The sequence below is a fragment of the Ranitomeya imitator genome, chromosome 5 (genome assembly GCF_032444005.1).
Source record: "Ranitomeya imitator isolate aRanImi1 chromosome 5, aRanImi1.pri, whole genome shotgun sequence".
NCBI lineage: Eukaryota > Metazoa > Chordata > Amphibia > Anura > Dendrobatidae > Ranitomeya > Ranitomeya imitator.
Genome location: NC_091286.1, coordinates 597853560 through 597873065, shown reverse-complemented (window position 1 = coordinate 597873065; position 19506 = coordinate 597853560). Strand labels below are relative to the sequence as shown.

At 44.7% G+C, this 19506-nt stretch overlaps 1 protein-coding gene across 5 annotated transcripts in view; it reads right to left on the bottom strand.

The window, feature by feature from the left end:
• STAG1 (STAG1 cohesin complex component) overlaps window positions 1-19506 on the bottom strand; it is a 231217-nt gene that overhangs the window by 72746 nt on the left and 138965 nt on the right. For 4 of the 5 annotated variants that reach the window (XM_069727953.1, XM_069727956.1, XM_069727957.1 and 1 more), the window contains 2 exons: window positions 244-373; window positions 30-159 (listed from right to left, as the gene is read on the bottom strand). In XM_069727953.1, coding sequence (XP_069584054.1) covers window positions 30-159; window positions 244-272 — 159 coding nt within the window. In that variant the 5' untranslated portion in view covers window positions 273-373. Of the gene's footprint in view, window positions 1-29; window positions 160-243; window positions 374-514; window positions 534-19506 lie in introns of those variants that run through there. The other variant, XM_069727955.1, reaches the window with a different exon arrangement.

Here is a 19506-nt window from a genome sequence, read left to right as displayed (position 1 = left end):
CGTCATTTAGCGAGCACAGCGCCACATACCGGAGGCCTCCCTGGACGCCCTCTTTTTCTCTTCCCCTTCACCTCCATATCCTCCACAATTTCGGAGCTCATCTCGCTGGCCACGGCGGCCATGTCTGTGTGCACTGTAGCGCTCTCATTTGTGGAGTCCCTAGGAGAAAGTGTACATTGCACTCGGTTCTCTAGATCAGGGAAATGAAACTCGAAACGCTAAAAGTGCAAGACAAGAACTTACTGCAAAACTGTCAGCTCGGAAGTAATCATTGCTGCAGAAGTGTTCTTTCAAGACGAGGTATAATCCCAGGGAGATTTCCTGCCAAATGTTATCTTCAGGTTCAGTTATTGGAAATTGCTCCGTGATAAACCTAGAAGAATGACAAACATGACAAAATGTTAGAAAAAAGCATTTCTCACAACGCATACAAGAAGCAACATTGAGAGATGGAGCCGATTCCTGTCAGTTCAGTCACATTCTGGTTGCGAAATGCCAGATATCAGCCCCTTACCTGGTTTAAAGGGGATGATACCAAGATTGAATGATACCTCGTATCCCATGGGTAGGCAATCCCTAATTCCTGGGGTGTTAACCACTTAGGAACCCACCGATCCAGAGGCCCAGCACAGTAGACATCCAGCGTTTGCACCTCTGCCCCACTCATTCCCTATGGGACTGCCAAGATAGAGTACCGTCACCATAAAGGATAACTTAATATTGGCAAAACCCCTTTAAGCATAAAAAACAAACTTAAGAGTGGGATGGGCGGGGAAACCTCTATATCCAGGAACACATCCAAAATCATTGCCAAGGGAGCCGTGCTCACACTTTGCATTTTTGTTACTTTTCTGCGCAGTTTTGTCACAAAACCTGAAGGGTTTCCTGATGCCAGCAAAAAGAATGCGAATCCTGACGTCTCATGCATACATTGCTTTTATGGAGCAGATTTATATCTACAGCGTGTCATTTCTTTCAGAGTGGTTGCTGTAGATTTTACCCATAATAGTGAGTGGGGAAAAATCTGAAACAAAAAACGCGGCAACAATGCACAGATTGTACACTACGTTTTTCCTGCCAAGACATATAGAAATGGTACAGAAAAGTCTGCACCAAATACTTAACATGTGCACATACACTAATAATGCAGAGCAACCTAGAGACCTCCAGAGAATCACGTGAGCCCCACCTCCTTGTAAAGACCATAAAAATTAGCACCAAATTAAAAAAAAAAAGGTCAAATCATTGGAATTGAATGATGGATTTGCAAAAAGCAAAACATCTGAGAGCAAACAGGGATAAAAAGCAAACACTGGTCACTTCCTTTCTATGTCACACTGGTAAAGACATGGCAGAAAGGTAGAATCCCAGAAGACCGGTCGGATGAGGCAAAATGGGACATTCTATGCATAAAAAAACCCTCTTTATGAGCGAATAATTTCTATTGGCTTCAAAGAGGGATGTGTGTGCACAATGGGCAGATATGATGTGACTTCATCAAGTACATCCGTGCTGGGGAGTAAAGGCATACATAGCAATATAATGTCCATATATGGGGAATATTGTTATTACTTTACAGCTAATGAGGTTTGAACATATTATTGTAGGATTTTTGTGATATATATTCAGGGTTATTGTGTAGCATGCGACGTTAAATGACTTTGCATTGACAGGGCTGTGGAGTCAGTAAGCCAAACTTCCGACTCCTCAATTTCCATGACACCCACTCCACCAAAATGGGCTCCAGACTCCAGAGCTCTGCCCTGTAAATCACTATTGGGGATGTGTCTTCATTCCAGTAAGATTGTGCATGTATGTGGCTTCCATATGCTGCTTTTCCCCCCAGAGTCCACTAGCCAGGCTACAGCTGCACCGATACCAGTACGTACTCCTATGGAGTGCCGCTGGTAGTGGAAGGGTCCGCACCTATGTCCCCGGTATCAGAACGCTCTCCGGCATGCAGCAGAGGAAGACCAGGGCAAACTCCTTCACTGCCAGCTGATATCAGTGCACTTTTTTTTTTTTTTTTTTTTTTTTTTTAACAGGAACGAAAACAAATCCCACAATAAAATGATTTTGCAAAGTTAATTAACCCATCATGCTGGACAAAATCACCAAAAGAGAAAGTAAGCATGAACCAATATAGGAGACCACAAAAGTTCAACATGGACGTGCTCCCACGGTGCACAACATGGCGAGGATGGCAGCAGAGGCGACAGCTCTTGGCCTCCTAGAAATCAGACCGTTCCATGGTCATAACATGTGGCGCTAGTCAACGTGAAGGACAACTGTGATACAAAGGGGCTAGAAGATCCGCTCTACCCGCCAATTCATAAAGATGTCTGGCAGGAATGGGGAGAGGTCCCTGTTATACAACAATCCTACTACTGAACATGACGGTCACCAGGACAGGAAATATAATCAAGGGGAGGGGGACATAGGTTCTTGTTAATTTATTGGAATGTCCCTGTTCCTCCGACACCATCCAGGATGTGAGGTGGGTGAGCAGAGTAACTTTTTTTTAATTACTGTAGATTTGGGGCAAGATGCATCAGGCATGAATCACCCAAATTCTGGAGTAAAACTGCTTATAAAATGACGCCTTTTTTAATTAAATACAAAAAAAAAAAAAATTTTAAAACTAATTATTTGGCAAATTCACTACAATTTATACCAGCAGACTGGTGTATATCCCGTCAGTAATATGCACTAGCCCGTGGATGGCGGCCATTCTTGGTGGTGGGAAACGGCAGCTGAACTCCATCAGCGAGGTTGGTATTCAACATGGCAGCCCTGAATCAGGAATACAAAGTGGACTGGACTTCAAGAAGTTGTCCACGATTAGATAAACATGGCTGCCTACTTTCACAAACAGCACCACCTCTGACCATTGGTTGTGAATGGTATTGCAACTAAGCCCAGATGAATAGAGCAGAGCTCAGATACCACGCACAACCCACTGTCGTGGACCGTGGAAAGGATTCGGAATGGAAACAGCCATCTTTTGCAATCCTGCACAACTTCAATGCCCTGGATAAAAAAAATACAAACAGACAAGAATCAGATGAAGTCAATGACTACAGAGCTTATTGCTGCACTTTTCCAAAAGAAGAAAACACACTGTGGATTTGTAATAATTTTGGAAAATTGCAGCCAAAAAATATAGCTGCACCGAAGCCGCACTGTTTTGAACCCCTATCATTAACCCTTTAGTGCCCACGCCTGTTTTTACCTTCCTAACCGGGCAAAATTTTACATTTCTGACCACTGTCACTTTCGGAGGTAATAGCCCCAGAACTCCGGATCTCACTGATTTGGAGACTGTTCTTAGTGACTTATTGTGCTTCACGATAGTGGTAACATTTGGCAATTACATTTTAAAAATTTTCATAAATAAATGTAAATAATAAAAAAAAATTGACGCTTCGGCAGTTTTCACATCTTACATTTTTCTGCCCTAAAATTAGAGAGTTATACCACACAGAACAGTTAATAAACATCATTTCCCACATTTCTACTTTACACTTGAATCATTTTTAAACAATTTTTTTTTTGGGTCAGGAAGTTATATGGGTCAAAATTTTAGCAGCAATATCTCACTATTTCAACAAAATTTACAAAACCTGTTTCTTTAGGGACCTACTCAGATTTAAATGGAATTTGATGGACGTATATTGGAAATTCCCCCAAAAGTGAGGGCTTTTTTTTTTTTTTTTTTTTTTTTTTAAACGCAACTGTGGCACCCCTAGGGGTATTTGCCACAAAAATAGTTACTGACAGTAAGTACAAATACTAAAATAGCAAGACTGCACTACCACCTCCGGCCAGAAGGGGGAGCTCCAGAGACTCCCCTTGATCCATTCTGGTCTGAGAGAAGAAATGGCAGTTGGGCTAAGGAGCTGATAGTGAGAGGTCATACAGTTGAATCTCTAACAGCCCTGTGACTGTTACCAGGCCTAAATCACCGGCCTGAGGAGAAGAGGGACAGAGAAAAAGGACATTGTGAGAACCGGGTAGCATTAATCACTACCCAGAACAGGCGCAAAGACGGATACCGGATCCGTGGCTGTATTCATTATATATAATACAGCAACCGGAAAAACGTGAGGTGATATCAGCTTCACTAGGGTCGGATGCAGCAACAGACACAGAGTTCAGCGGTACTCTCAGAGGGGGTAAACCGATAAAAGGACTCGGGTTGCCCGTCGAACCAGGACCCGGAGGGGACAGATTGGGCCGGCAGCCAGTTCACATACAGCAGCAGGGCCACACAGAAATTGCGCACAATAAGAGGCGAAGACCCCGGCAGGGTCAAAGTAACTCAGAGTTCCCATACAGACTCCGGTGACAGGACTGGTTGTAAATCCTTTTATGTTAAAGTAAACTGGTTAAACGTTTCAGTGCCTCAGTCTTTCATTTGGACAATAGCCATCTATCCAGGATCAGGATCGTCACCGCTGGGAGAACCTGCTGCTGATCAAGTAAGTGCCTGTCCCCTCATGATACCCCTTACACTGTGCATTGCCTGAGGCCACAGCACCGGGTCAAGCCACCCGTGACATCCCCCTCAAGAGACAGACTCCATTGGTCCGGTGCTGGGTATCCCGGTCTCCTGGGTGTCACAATTTGGCGTCACGAACAGGATCTAGCCAGCCCGTATACCGGGTATTGTGTGCAGTGATTGGAGCCCAAAACTGTGAAAACTGGGATGAAAAATCTTGAAAATTGACTTTATTAAAGAAAAATCCATTCCCCATTGAAAACTATTGAAAGTGACTTTTCCCCATTGGTTATAATGGAGTAAAGATGGCCGCCATCCCCTGAGGTAATCACTTCATAACCGTTAGGCACGAGACTGTTAATTGAGCTACGCCATCACCTGAGCCCCAGTCTAACTGAAAAACTTCAGAATCCGCCATTACAGAGCGCGGTGGGTGGGAGCAGCAGGGGGCGTGTCATTGTGGGCGGCACCAAGCTGAGCGCTCTGACATCAGAGCAAGGGGAAAATCGATCCTGCTGCACAGCGGAACGAATCTACACTATCCCGACGGAAGCGGAGGACCGGAAGGGTCCGGATTAACTAAGGGGGCACAGTATGTCGCAGCACGGAGACGCCGCAGCACTCGGCAACGCTAATGCAGCTGAAAGACAGAGTGTCAATAGAGAGTCCGGCAGCGCAGCGGTGCAAGGAGTGGCGCCCATCATGCCGGTGCTGATGCCATATACCCCGGGTGGCCCATGGCTTCCAATGTATGAAGGTGAGCCTAATACCCTTGACGATTTCAGAGAAAAGATGCTGGCCCATTTTGACATGTTCCCTGTGGGTGAAGTTCAGCGTGTTAGTCTCCTGATGATGCAGTTAAGTGGCCATGCTAAGCGAGAAGTCACAGCATGGGCAGCTGATCTAAAAGGCACTGTTGAACGCATATTTGCTGGATTAAAAGCTACATTTGAAACCACGGCCAGCAGCAAAGCTAAAATACGATTCTTTAGTTGCAAACAAAAAGTTAATGAGGGCGTGAGAGACTTTGCCTTAAACCTGCAGGAAGCCCTTAAATCACTTACACTGGCTGAACCCATTTTTAACACCGGAGCGGATAAACTGCTAAGAGATCAATTTATTGAGGGACTCTACACCCCTTCTCACCGGGGGCATGTGAGCATGCTTGTTTTTAAGAACCCTGAATTGACATTTGCCCAATTAAAGGAGAGCGCTATACGTCTCCAGCTGGCAGAGGCACCTCGGGATCAGGATCCTGCGCAACCCATGGCAGAGGCACCTCAACAACAGGGAGTGCCAGTGACATCAGCTATGTCTGGGACCATTGCTAATCCCTTGGGGCCCAGTACTAATGAGGCTCTTCAACAAAAGCTTGACTCTTTAGCTGGTACATCGGAGGACGACCCATTATCCCTATCGTGCTGGACGGAATTCCCCTCAACGCTTTGCTGGACACAGGTTCCCAGATTTCATCTATACCGTATATCCTTTATAAGAGGTACTGGGCTGATGCAGATATTGATAAAGGGCCCTCTGATGTTGAACTAGATATATGGGCCAGTAATGGTAAGTTGGTACCGAAACTAGGATTCAGGGAGATGACTATAAAGATTGGTAAAGTAGAATTGAAGAAACAGGGTATAATTGTTGTTGATGTTGACCGGCGGAACTGTGAACCAACTGTATTGATCGGAATGAATGTGTTAGAGAACTGCTTTTCCGAAGTCATTTCTGTCTTACAGCAAATTGCTGAAACTGCCCAATCCTGCCAGCAGAGAGTTCTCCGGAGGGAAATAAAAGTATTGATGTTAAGGCAACAGGTAGAAGTTGCAGGTGGAGAAATCGGCAGTGTGAGGGTAAGTGATCCAACGTCTATTGTAATCCCACCAAAAACAGAAATGCTGGTATGGTGTAGAGCAGCCATTGGTACTAAGGGACGAGATTATCAAGCCTTAATAGAACCAGTGTACACCGACAGCAGGCCCACTATACTCACAGCACGAGGGATAGTCGAGGTACACCGGGGACGAGTGCCGGTACGACTTTTGAACTGTGGTGAGGAAGAGGTCACTTTGCCAAGGTATGCTACAATGGCAAAGCTATATACTGTTGACAACAATGCCATCACAACCATTGAGCCCTTAGAACCAACCTGTCAGGTGGAAGGCAATGGCTCAGATGGAGAAATGGAGGATTGGTGCCAACAGCTACACGTGGGCATAAATTCAACACCTACCCATCAAAAACAAGGGGTGTATAGGCTAGTGACGGAATATGAACAAGTCTTCAGTAAACACCCATTGGACTTCGGACGGATAGAAGGGGTAGAACACACAATCCCCACAGGTGACCATCCCCCAATAAAAGAAAGATATAGACCCATACCGCCCGCTCACTATCAATGTGCAAAAGATATGCTGAGGGAAATGAAACAGGCCGGGGTAATAAGAGACAGCTGTAGCCCCTGGGCGGCCCCTCTAGTGATTGTCAAAAAAAAAGGACGGAACCATGAGAATGTGCGTAGACTACCGGAAGATTAATAACATCACCCATAAAGACGCCTACCCCTTGCCTAGGATAGAAGAGTCCTTAACTGCTTTGAAATCTGCTATTTTTCCACCTTAGACTTAACAAGCGGGTATTGGCAAGTCCCTGTGGCTGAGAGAGATAAGGAAAAGTTGGCATTCACCACACCAATGGGTCTATGTGAATTTAATCGCATGCCGTTCGGACTCTGCAACGCATCCGGTACCTTCCAGCGGCTGATGGAATGCTGCCTCGGACACAAGAACTTCGAGACCGTCCTCCTGTACCTAGATGATGTGATCGTCTACTCAAAGACTTACGAACAACACTTAATAGACCTGGCAGAAGTGTTCGAAGCCTTATCCAGGTATGGCATGAAAGTCAAGCCATCCAAATGTCACCTTCTCAAGCCAAAGGTACAGTACCTGGGACACATCGTGAGTTCGGAGGGAGTAGCACCAGATCCCGAGAAAATAAGCGCCATAAGGGATTGGCCAAGACCTACCAGCGCAAAAGAAGTGAGACAATTCCTGGGATTGGTGGGTTACTATCGCAGATTTATAAAAGGATTTACCAAGTTGGCAGCACCCTTGCAAGACACCTTGGTAGGGCAGACGAAGAAACCTTCAAACCGAAACCCTCCTTTTCAGTGGAACGACGAAAGGGAAGACTCCTTTGAACAACTAAAGAAGGCACTAACCGGAGAAGAGGTTCTGGCATACCCAGATTACCATAAACCTTTCATCCTCTACACCGATGCCAGTAATGTGGGACTAGGAGCGGTGCTGTCACAAAAGCAAGAAGGTCGGGAGAAAGTCATCGCCTTTGCAAGTAGAAAGCTCCGGCCTACTGAAAGAAATTCAGAAAATTACAGCTCCTTCAAATTGGAACTACTGGCAGTAGTTTGGGCTGTGACGGAGCGTTTCAAACACTATCTGGCCGCTGCAGAATTTATTGTCTATACTGACAACAATCCGTTGACCCACCTGGACACAGCCAAATTAGGTGCGTTAGAACAGCGATGGATAGCCCGGTTATCTAATTACAACTTCATAATCAAGTATCGAGCAGGTCGCAAGAATGGAAATGCCGATGCCCTATCCCGGATGCCACACTTGAGAGATGTAGAAGAGGAAACGGGGGAGCTTGAAGAAATTGAACTACCAGCCTTCCATCATCCCAAGGCAAAACATCATCAGTCAAGTACCTATCAGAAACAACAAGAGGTGAATTTTAATCCGTTAGCACACCATAGATGGGCTGACACCCAAGACAGCAATCTGGCTGTGAAGTTGGTGAAGGAACTGTTGACTGAGCAAAGTGCATATCCCTATGAGGATGCCCCAGAAGAGACGCATCAACTCTGGAAAGAGAGAGGCAAAATGTTCCTGTATCAAGGGAAGCTCTGTAGAAGATACACCAATCCGAAAACACATGAATTGGTTTGGCAGATTATTGTGCCTAAACAAGATGTGAAGATGGTCCTCGAAGCTTACCATAATGGTGCTGGTCACTTCGGTTGGAAAAAGTTAGAAGTACTTCTAAGAGAAAGATTTTATTGGGTCGGGATGAGAAAATCAATCGAACAGTGGTGCAGAAATTGTGGCCCGTGTAACCTCAGAAGAAACGATCAAAAGAACCAAAGAGCACCACTGCAGCCCATAATCACCAAACAACCACTTGAACTTGTAGCCATGGACCACGTGAAGTTGACACCAAGCCGGTCCGGCTATGTCTATGCCTTGACCATCGTGGACCATTATTCACGCTTCTTGGTAGTAGTACCCGTAAAAGATCTGACAGCAAAAACAGCAGCCAAAGCATTCCAAACGTACTTTTGTAGACCCCATGGATATCCGGAACAGGTTCTCACCGACCAAGGTACAGCCTTTGAATCAGAGATCTTCAGAGAATTCTGTAATATGTATGGTTGCAAAAAGATCCGGACGACGGCCTATCATCCACAAACAAACGGCTTATGCGAGAAGATGAACCATATTGTAATAGACCTACTAAAGACTTTACCTGAGACAGAAAGGAATCAATGGCCAGAGAAATTGCCTGACTTGGTGGATCTGTATAATCATGTCCCGGTGTGCTCCACCAACTGCACCCCAGCTTACCTTATGCGTGCAAGACCCGGCCAATTACCAATCGATCTAGAAATGGGAATTCTGAAACCAGACGCAGAAGTTCAAGACTCCAATTGGGATATCATACGGCAAAAGCAGTATCGCCAAGTGCAAGAGAGTGTGGAAAGAAGCCTTCAGCAAACTAGAGAAAGACAAGAGCGAACTTTCAACCAGAATGCTCTAGCGACCCCATTAAGACCGGGTGACCAAGTGCTCAAGAGAAATCGTCGAACCAATAAACTGGACAATCAGTGGGAAGCCGTACCCTACACAGTTTTACCAACAAGAGTGGATAATCCTAAAATGTGTCTCATTAGCAAAAACGGAGGCTTAACATCTGTACTAGTGTCACGAGACAATCTTAAATTATGTCCGGAAGCATTGAAAGAGCCAGACGTTGTCCAGCCAGAACCAGAAGTTATTCAACCCATACAGGTTCAACCAGTAAAGGAAAAAGAAGAGGAAGTGTATCACACCTGTATAGGAGACTTTCCCAAAACCCTACTAACATACCATGGTGCAGTAGTGGTTCCCATGGTGGCCTTTTACCCAACACCGAACCCAATACCAGAAGTCCCAAGACAGGAAGAGGCTGACCCCGTACTACAGGAGGTTCCAGGCCAGGAAGAACAGATTCCTGGTCAGAGTAATCCCATTCACGGTGGACTTGCCAACTCCATAGTCGTGGAATTATCTTTAGCAGAGCGGGCAGATACTACATCCGCAGTAGACAGTAGTACACCACATGAAGAGACACCGCTATTACGTAGATCACAGCGTAGTACCCAGGGTCAATTACCGGCCAGGTATGCAGATTACCAACTATAAAGCTCATAATGTGAATTGTATATATGTTATGCCGTATATAGTGAAACAGAAAATGTAGTATAGTCATTGCTATCAGTCTGCAACGTTTAAGCCCAGTGCCTACAGAGACTTGTCTGTATGAACTTATTGCATATTCTTGAACTTTTTATCAGCCCGGAGGCACTAAATCAAAGCTCCGGAAAGACTGCTTTTTGAACTTTGCTTTTTGCTCTTTTTGAACTTTCTTTAGACTTTATATTGATAACTCCGTTGGAAAAATGGAACTAAATTCCTGGACACTAAGTACAGTGCCGTTCCTAATACCTTCAAGGATAGAACTGTATTAATGGACGCTATTTGAAGTGACTTTTTACAGAACTCTATTTTTGTTTCCTTGAGTGGTTTTTGTAACTTTTCATTTTTAAGACTCTGTACATATTAATTGTTATTTCAAAATGTTATCGTCCCACAGTCCCGGAGTACTGTTCTTAACTAAGGGGGAATGTGGCACCCCTAGGGGTATTTGCCACAAAAATAGTTACTGACAGTAAGTACAAATACTAAAATAGCAAGACTGCACTACCACCTCCGGCCAGAAGGGGGAGCTCCAGAGACTCCCCTTGATCCATTCTGGTCTGAGAGAAGAAATGGCAGTTGGGCTAAGGAGCTGAAAGTGAGAGGTCATACAGTTGAATCTCTAACAGCCCTGTGACTGTTACCAGGCCTAAATCACCGGCCTGAGGAGAAGAGGGATAGAGAAAAATGACATTGTGAGAACCGGGTAGCATTAATCACTACCCAGAACAGGCGCAAAGACGGATACCGGATCCGTGGCTGTATTCATTATATATAATACAGCAACCGGAAAAACGTGAGGTGATATCAGCTTCACTAGGGCCGGACGCAGCAACAGATACAGAGTTCAGCGGTACTCCCAGAGGGGGTAAACCGATAAAAGGACTCGGGTTGCCCGTCGAACCAGGACCCGGAGGGGACAGATTGGGCCGGCAGCCAGTTCACATACAGCAGCAGGGCCACACAGAAATTGCGCACAATAAGAGGCGAAGACCCCGGCAGGGTCAAAGTAACTCAGAGTTCCCATACAGACTCCGGTGACAGGACTGGTTGTAAATCCTTTTATGTTAAAGTAAACTGGTTAAACGTTTCAGTGCCTCAGTCTTTCATTTGGACAATAGCCATCTATCCAGGATCAGGATCGTCACCGCTGGGAGAACCTGCTGCTGATCAAGTAAGTGCCTGTCCCCTCATGATACCCCTTACACTGTGCATTGCCTGAGGCCACAGCACCGGGTCAAGCCACCCGTGACATCCCCCTCAAGAGACAGACTCCATTGGTCCGGTGCTGGGTATCCCGGTCTCCTGGGCGTCACACAACCAAATACTTAAAACTGTTGTCAGAAAATATTTTAACCCTTCAGGCGTTACACAGAAAATAATGCAAAGTGTAATGAAAAAAAAATCTACAAAACTTAACCTTTAAAATCTTGCTTTAGTACTTCTCATTTCTGCAAGAGGAAACACCAAAAATTAGATCCGCAGTTTGTTAATCACATTTCTTCGAGCGCAGCGATACCCCATATGTAGTCGGACAGCTCTATTTGGACAAATGGCCGGGCTCGGAGCGGAAGGAGCAATGGTTGAATTTTGGAATACAAGTTGCCGACAATAGATTGAGGGCAATGTGTCATATTTGCAGGGCCCCTAAGGCGCTCAGACAACTGACCCCATTTTGGAAACTATACCCCTCAAGGATTTTATCCAGGGGTATAGTGAGGATTTTCAGCCCAAATGTACGACACAGAATTTGATATTAGGTCTTCATATTGAATATGTCTTCATTAGTTGAGCGCAAGTCGCGTTACTCCAGTTTGCACTGAGAGCTCGGGTACGCACTGAGCATCGCAGGTGCTCGAGTCCCCATCCTGCATATTTCGTGGCTGTTCAGACACCCAAAACACACGAGGAGATTGCCCGTGTATGACAGGAAATCCCCATGTGTTTTATATGGTGGGAATTCCCTGTCTTTGGCAAAAAATCCCAACTCTAAAGCCCCACCCCAACCCAATATTGGCTTTTGATCACAGTGATCAAAAGGTACCAATAGGCATAATCCCTGCTGTCAGTGGGTGCCGGCCGGCAGATCTTGGTGGTGCACTGCGCATGCGCCTGCCAGTTTTTTTTCATGAAGAGGGGGCAGAAGGCCGGAGCAGGAGGGTCCACGGGGGATGGTGGAGGCATTTCACTCTCCTCTGACATGTACATCATGTTAGGAGAGAAATGATTCTAACAGCGGAAACACTATTTGTTCCTTGATTGACGTTATTTATTGATTAACCGAGATTACATGTCCGAGGACCAAAAAATTTAGTCCTGATCGTGTTCCCCCAGGTCTCAGCAATCCCGGTAGCTGAAACAGATTTTTGGACTCTGGGGGGCGCTATACCCTTATTCCCGCTCGCCGTTTTAAGACAGTGATGAGGGAATAAGGCCCCTTAACGGCCGCCATTTTAATGTACGGTATATTGGCAGTCGTTAAGGCATTTAAGTCCAGTCTTTTCCACACGTCTTCCTTCATGAGAAAGTGAGATTGCTCTGCTGTCACGTCTTAATCACTTGTGAAGAAAAAAAATAATAAAAAATCCGTAACAGTAATCTCAATAAATATTTGTGATAAGTATGTGCACACGTTCAGTATCTGCAGGGTCGTATGACCTGGGGTTGGTAAGGCCGCTTTCTTTTATGTGAGGTTTTTTTTTTATTATTATTATTTTTGTCCTTTTCTGTGAACTGTTTAAGAACTAACATGCTGCACACATCTGTAAAAAGAAAAAAAAACAGCATGAGCATGGGATTCAGGAATCTCAGTTACTTGGCTGGTGTCACTTTTCATTAGGAGATTCGTGGCAGCTCTGGATCTGCTGTAATTTAAATGTTTTTTCCTTTTGGTCCAGCAAGAGTTAACGTCAGCATCTTGCTGGCAGCTGCTTTCAGGTTGGTCAGCTGATGTTGGTTGGTAACCACTCCCACCTTCCTTTACATAGTCACATGACCCATCAGCTGATCGTGGATAATAGAGTTATTCTGAGCAGATCCGCCTGGAGAGAGGAGCTCCCCTGTCTCGGTGGTGTTGCTGCTGTGGGAGTTCGCAATCTTTGCTGCTTTGGAGCTTAGCAGCAGAGCCTGGCTGAAGCGGAGTATTTATTGATTTATCTCTGTCACTTACCCTGTGTTTTACCATCTGCAGTGGTAAGGCTATCGTCCTTGCTGGACAGTCAGGGACTAGGCACGTGACGGTGGAGGAAGGGGGGGGGGGGGGGGGGAAGGACCCACATAGGGAGTTAGGGGAACTTGGGGACAGGCACAGGTAGGTGTCAGGGGGTGTCCCATCCCTTGCTCCCTAATGTTAGAGCTTTCCTCTCCCTTTTCCATCCAGTGTTATCTGTATGCTGCCGGACTTACCCATGTCCGAGTATGACAGCTGGTACAGAAAACTACTCCTTATTAAGACGCAAAAATGCACAGAAAAAAAAACATCAACATCATGGCAAAACAACATGTGGACATACCAAAAGGCTACACTACCACATTTGGCAACTGATTTTGAAGATTTTTTGCAGAATTTCTTCACCTATGGAAATTGTTATTTGCGGATTTTTTTTTGTTGTTTTTTTTACAAGTTCGTCTTTTGCTTTTTTTATAGGCCATGTTTTAAATAAAACTGCTTTGTTTTTGACACTTCCAGGTATTAAGCTTTGCCAAAACTATTGACAGTCATGTGCAGATGCATGCATTTTGTACCTGCAGACTTACTGCATTTAATACAAGTCAATGGGGAAAATCTGCACATAAAACTCAGCGTACCGCAAGAGACAGTGGCATGTTGTGAAACTGAAAAGCACTGCAGGTCAGCTTATGATGTACAGGAAAGAAAAATAAAACAAGAGCAGCACAGCGGCCATGAGATTTTATAAATCCAAAACACTTTGCTGGAACTGTAAGATGCTTTGTATTCTCACTGTGCAGAAAATGCAGCATCAAAAACTCATCATGGAACTCTACCTAAAGAGCAGGAATAATGTCAGGACATTGAAACCGTTAAATAGAATCCTATTTCAGTGGCCGCCACTAGGTGGCTATGTGTCACTGACTAAATTAAGTTTACTTTGTTTAAGAAGTGTTCTGGGCTCCTGCCTTGTTTACCTCCCGCGCACAGATCATCAATGACGGCGGATTACTATTGTGTAGTAAGGCGCTACGCCATCGTCATCATCATCACAGCAGCTCGGCGGATTCTTCACCTACACAAGCAAAGCAGCCACAATAAAGCCAGCCAGGAAAACAGGGGACCATGTCCTGATCTGACCTCCGGCTCCCTAAGCTTGGGCACGATGAGGTCATCACAATTCATAGCCTTAGCTGGTCCTCGTGGTACCCAACGCCGCAATCACACGCTCCCAAGGTTAGTGGCAGCTGCATTAGAACAGTTCTGCTGGTTCCCTAACTGCCAAGCCCAGGGAATATACCGTAATATACACCTGTATATATGGGATATGTGATCATTCTCCTATTCTCTAGATGTATTTCATGTTCATTCCTCCCTATAAAGCACAGGGAATATAATCTACACCTGTATATATGGGATAAGTGATCATTCTCCTATTCTCTACACATATTCCATGTTCATTCCCCACCTACCAAGCACAGGGAATATAATATACACCTGTATATATGGGATATGTGATCATTCTCCTATTCTCTACATATATTACATGTTCATTCTCCACCTATAAAGCACAGGGAATATAATCTACACCTGTATATATGGGATAAGTGATCATTCCTCTATTTTCTACATATATTTCATGTTCATTACCCACCTATAAAGCTCATTGAATACAATATCCACCTGTTTATATGGGATATGTGATCATTCCTCTATTCTCTACATATATTTCATGTTCATTCCTCCCTATAAAGCCCACGGAATATAATATACACCTGTATATATGGGATATGTGATCATTCCTCTATTCTCTACAGATATTCCATGTTCATTCCCCACCTACCAAGCACAGGGAATATAATATACACCTGTATATATGGGATATGTGATCACTCCTCTATTCTCTACATATATTACATGTTCATTCCCCACCTATAAAGCCCAGGGAATATAATATCCACCTCTATATATGGGATATGTGTTCATTCCTCTATTCTCTACACATATTCCATGTTCATTCCCCACCTATAAAGCCCAGGGAATATAATATCCACCTCTATATATGGGATATGTGTTCATTCCTCTATTCTCTACACATATTCCATGTTCATTCCCCACCTATAAAGCCCAGGGAATATAATATCCACCTCTATATATGGGATATGTGATCATCCCTCTATTCTCTACATATATTCCATGTTCATTCCCCACCTATAAAGCCCAGGGAATATAATATACACCTCTATATATGGGATATGTGATCACTCCTCTATTCTCTACATATATTCCATGTTCATTCCCCACCTATCAGCCTCAGGGAATATAATATACACCTGTATATATGGGATATGTGTTCATTCCTCTATTCTCTACATGTATTTCATGTTCATTCCCCACCTATAAAGCCCAGGGAATATAATATACACCTGTATATATATGGGATGTGTTATCATCCCTCTAATATCTGCATATATTCCATGTCTAAGGCTATGTGACACGTAGGAAAAGAGGTGCAGAATTTTCTGCACAAAATCCGCATCTCCTGGCAGAATCCACAGCCACGGTTTTTATGCGGATTTTGTGCGATTTTTATGCGGAATTGATGCGGATTTTGTGCGGTTTTTGCCACTGCGGATTTTTAACATGGAGGGGTGCAGAAACGCTGCAGATCCGCATAAAAGAAGTGACATGCACTTCTTTAACCCCTTCATGACCAGGGGATTTTTCGTTTTTCCGTGTTCGTTTTTCGCTCCCCTCCTTCCCAGAGCCATAACTTTTTTATTTTTCCGTCAATTTGGCCATGTGAGGGCTTATTTTTTGCGGGACGAGTTGTACTTTTGAACGACATCATTGGTTTTAGCATGTCGTGTACTGGAAAACGGGAAAAAAATTCCAAGTGCGGTGAAATTGCAAAAAAAGTGCAATCCCACATTGGTTTTTTGTTTGGCTTTTTTGCTAGGTTCACTAAATGCTAAAAATGACCTGCCATTATGATTCTCCAGGTTAGTACGAGTTCATAGACACCTAACATGACTAGGTTATTTTTTATCTAAGTGGTGAAAAAAAATTCCAAACTTTGCTAAAAAAAATAAATAAATAAATTGCGCCATTTTCCGATACTCGTAGCGTCTCCATTTTTCATGATCTGGGGTCGGTTGAGGGCTTATTTTTTGCGTGCCGAGATGACGTTTTTAATAATAGCATTTTGGTGCAGATACGTTCTTTTGATTGCCCTTTATTGCATTTTAATGCAATGTCGCGGCGACCAAAAAAACGTAATTCTGGCATTTCAAATTTTTTTCCCGCTACGCTGTTTAGCAATCAGGTTAATACTTTTTTTTAATTGATAGATCGGGCGATTCTGAGCGCGGCGATACCAAATATGTGTAGATTTGATATTTTTTTATTGATTTATTTTGATTGGGGCGAAAGGGGGGTGATTTAAACTTTTATGTTTTTTTTATTTTTTTCACATTTTTTTAAACTTTTTTTTTTTTTACTTTTGCCATGCTTCAATAGCCTCCATGGGAGGCTAGAAGCAGGCACAACGCGATCGCCTCTGCTACATAGCAGCGATCTGCTGATCGCTGCTATGTAGCAGAAATGGAGGTGTGCTGTGAGCGCCGACCACAGGGTGGCGCTCACGGCCACCGGTCATCAGTAACCATAGAGGTCTCTGGGACCTCTATGGTTACAATATACAAGCATCGCCGACCCCCGATCATGTGACGGGGGTCGGCGATGACGTCATTTCCGGCCGCCCGGCCGGAAGCGGTAGTTAAATGCCGCTGTCTGCGTTTGACAGCGGCATTTAACTAGCTAATAGGTGCGGGCAGATCGCGATTCTGCCCGCGCCTATTACGGGCACATGTCAGCTGTTCAAAACAGCTGACATGTCCCGGCTTTGATGCGGGCTCACCGCGGAGCCCTGCATCAAAGCAGGGGAGCCGGCATCGGACGGTATAGTACGTCCGATGCCGGTAAGGGGTTAAAATCCGCAGCAATTCCGCACAGCAATTTTTTTTACCCCATTGATTTACATTGTACTGCTCATCACAGTGAGCAGCAAAGTGCAGCAAATCCGCATCGTGTGCACATAGACTATGATTCCTGATAAATCTATTACACACCTCCATATTTCTGGACCAATAAGTTATGTTCACTCTATTTTCTTCCCTTCATTCTTTTTAGTACATCCCGTTTTGCTGTATTGGTTTTTTAGGGAACAAAAAAAAAAAAAAACACCAAGAAAAGCATTTTAGGGTAATTTCCTCAACAGCATAATGACATGGGAAATTAAAGGGTCAACTAGGATCAGAATCGGGACTCTGCTTCCAAAAACAATCCGTCAATGGGCTGCATCTAGTATTCAACCTCAATCACTCAACTGAATGGTGTTGAGCTGCAATACCACACACAACCTGAGGGCAACGGAGGCGCCATGCTAAAATATTCCAGCCCCATGATTTCTTTGGAATGTATAAAAACCCAACAAGTTTTCATTAAGACGACGCTTCAGGAAACGCCGGCATGTTGACCGCTGTGTCTTTTCGATCATTTTTCGTGTTTTCTTTGGTCACTGGTTCTTTTTTCCCCCTCTTCTAACATGTACTAAATAAACTAGTGAGGGGCTTCTGAGTGCAGGGCGGCTGAAGAACGGCCGGGTCACTGGTTATATCCGCTTTGTGTCTTTGGAAACCTTGGGCTGTTAATGAGAAGCTGGAAGGAGAACATATGAGCAGCTAACCTGTCATATATTGATGCATATACTTTTTTTTTTTTTTAGTTAGTCTCTGTTTTGTGTGTGTGTGTGGGGGGGGGGGGGGGTAGGAGCGCTGCACTTTCAGGCTCACCCATACACCCTATGGGTGCACGCTTCACACTCCTGAGATAACGTATGTGCCAACAGCCTCTTCACAGAGGGCGAGAGGCGCCACCTGCTGGCAGCAGCAATCCTAAGAGCCAATATTGTCACATGACTTCAGCTATACAGCCAAATCTTATGATTTCCACGTGCAGGCAGCTGTTCTAGGGGTTTGGCCCTCATCGGTGTAAAGAAAAGAGCTGGGTGGGCAAGAGGTCTTTGATAGGAGGTCTATGGTATAAGGTGTCTCAATACAACTTATTGAGGAGCCAAATTTTGGAAATCTGACCAGTGTCACTTTATGTGGTAGTAACTCTGCAATGCTTCAACAAATCCCAGTGATTTTGAGATTGTTTTTTCGTGACACATTATACTTTATGATAATGGTAAATTTAGGTCGATATGTTTTGTGTTTATTTATAAAAGACTGGGGTGGAAAGATGATTTGCATAGCTCCGCCTACTGCAAAGGCTTCTGGGTAAACCTGCTATTCTTTGCATTATGCTGCTTGCAAGTACTTTCCGTTTCAGGAAAGCATCCACTATGTATTTCCTTTAAGTAGAGGGCTTTTCGGTCTCTTTCGTCCCGCTACATTTAGCCCAACTTGGGTCTCTCCCTAAGGTGGCTAGCATATATGTATCGCTTGCTCACCGAGCCCCACTCCATACAGCCAACCAATTCCAGCCCTGTGCTGATGAGGGCCTAAAGCCCGAAACACGTGTCCACAGGTAGGAATTAGTTGGCTGTGTAAATTTAGAAACTAATCCGCAGCATTGCACACTTGGCGGTTCCAAGCGCTGTGGATTAGACTGGGGTGGAAAGAGATGATTTGCATAGCTCCGCCTACTGCAGAGGATTCTGGGTAAACCTGCTATTCTTTGCATTATGCTGCTTGCAAGTACTTTCCGTTTCAGGAAAGCATCCACTAAAAAAATATCAGAAATTTGAGAAAAATGTTATCTCTTTAATCCAGAAAGTCATATCACAGCAAAGCATTAAAGGGAACCTGTCACCCCGTTTTTTCAGTAGGAGATAAAAATACCGTTAAATAGGGCCTGAGCTGTGCTTTACAATAGGGTATTTTTTGTCCCCTGATTCCCCACCTATGCTGCCGAAATGCCTTACAAAAGTGGCCTTTTTCGCCTGTCAATCAGGCTGGTCAGGTCAGATGGGCGTGGTCAAGAGCGCGCTCGCCGAATCTCGGCTTCAGGAAAATGGCCGCCGCGATGTCCATCTGCGCACGCGTGGCATCCCGCGGCCATTTTCCTGAAGCCCCGGGAAGCAGGAGACTCCATCTGCACACGCGCGGCCTCAGGAAGATGGCCGCGCCCACCGAAAAACCACTGAATAGCGGCGAGTGCGCTCTTTTTCTACAGCTGCGCAGTGCATTCGGCACTTGCGCATGCGAGAAGCACTACGCCACCAACGGGAA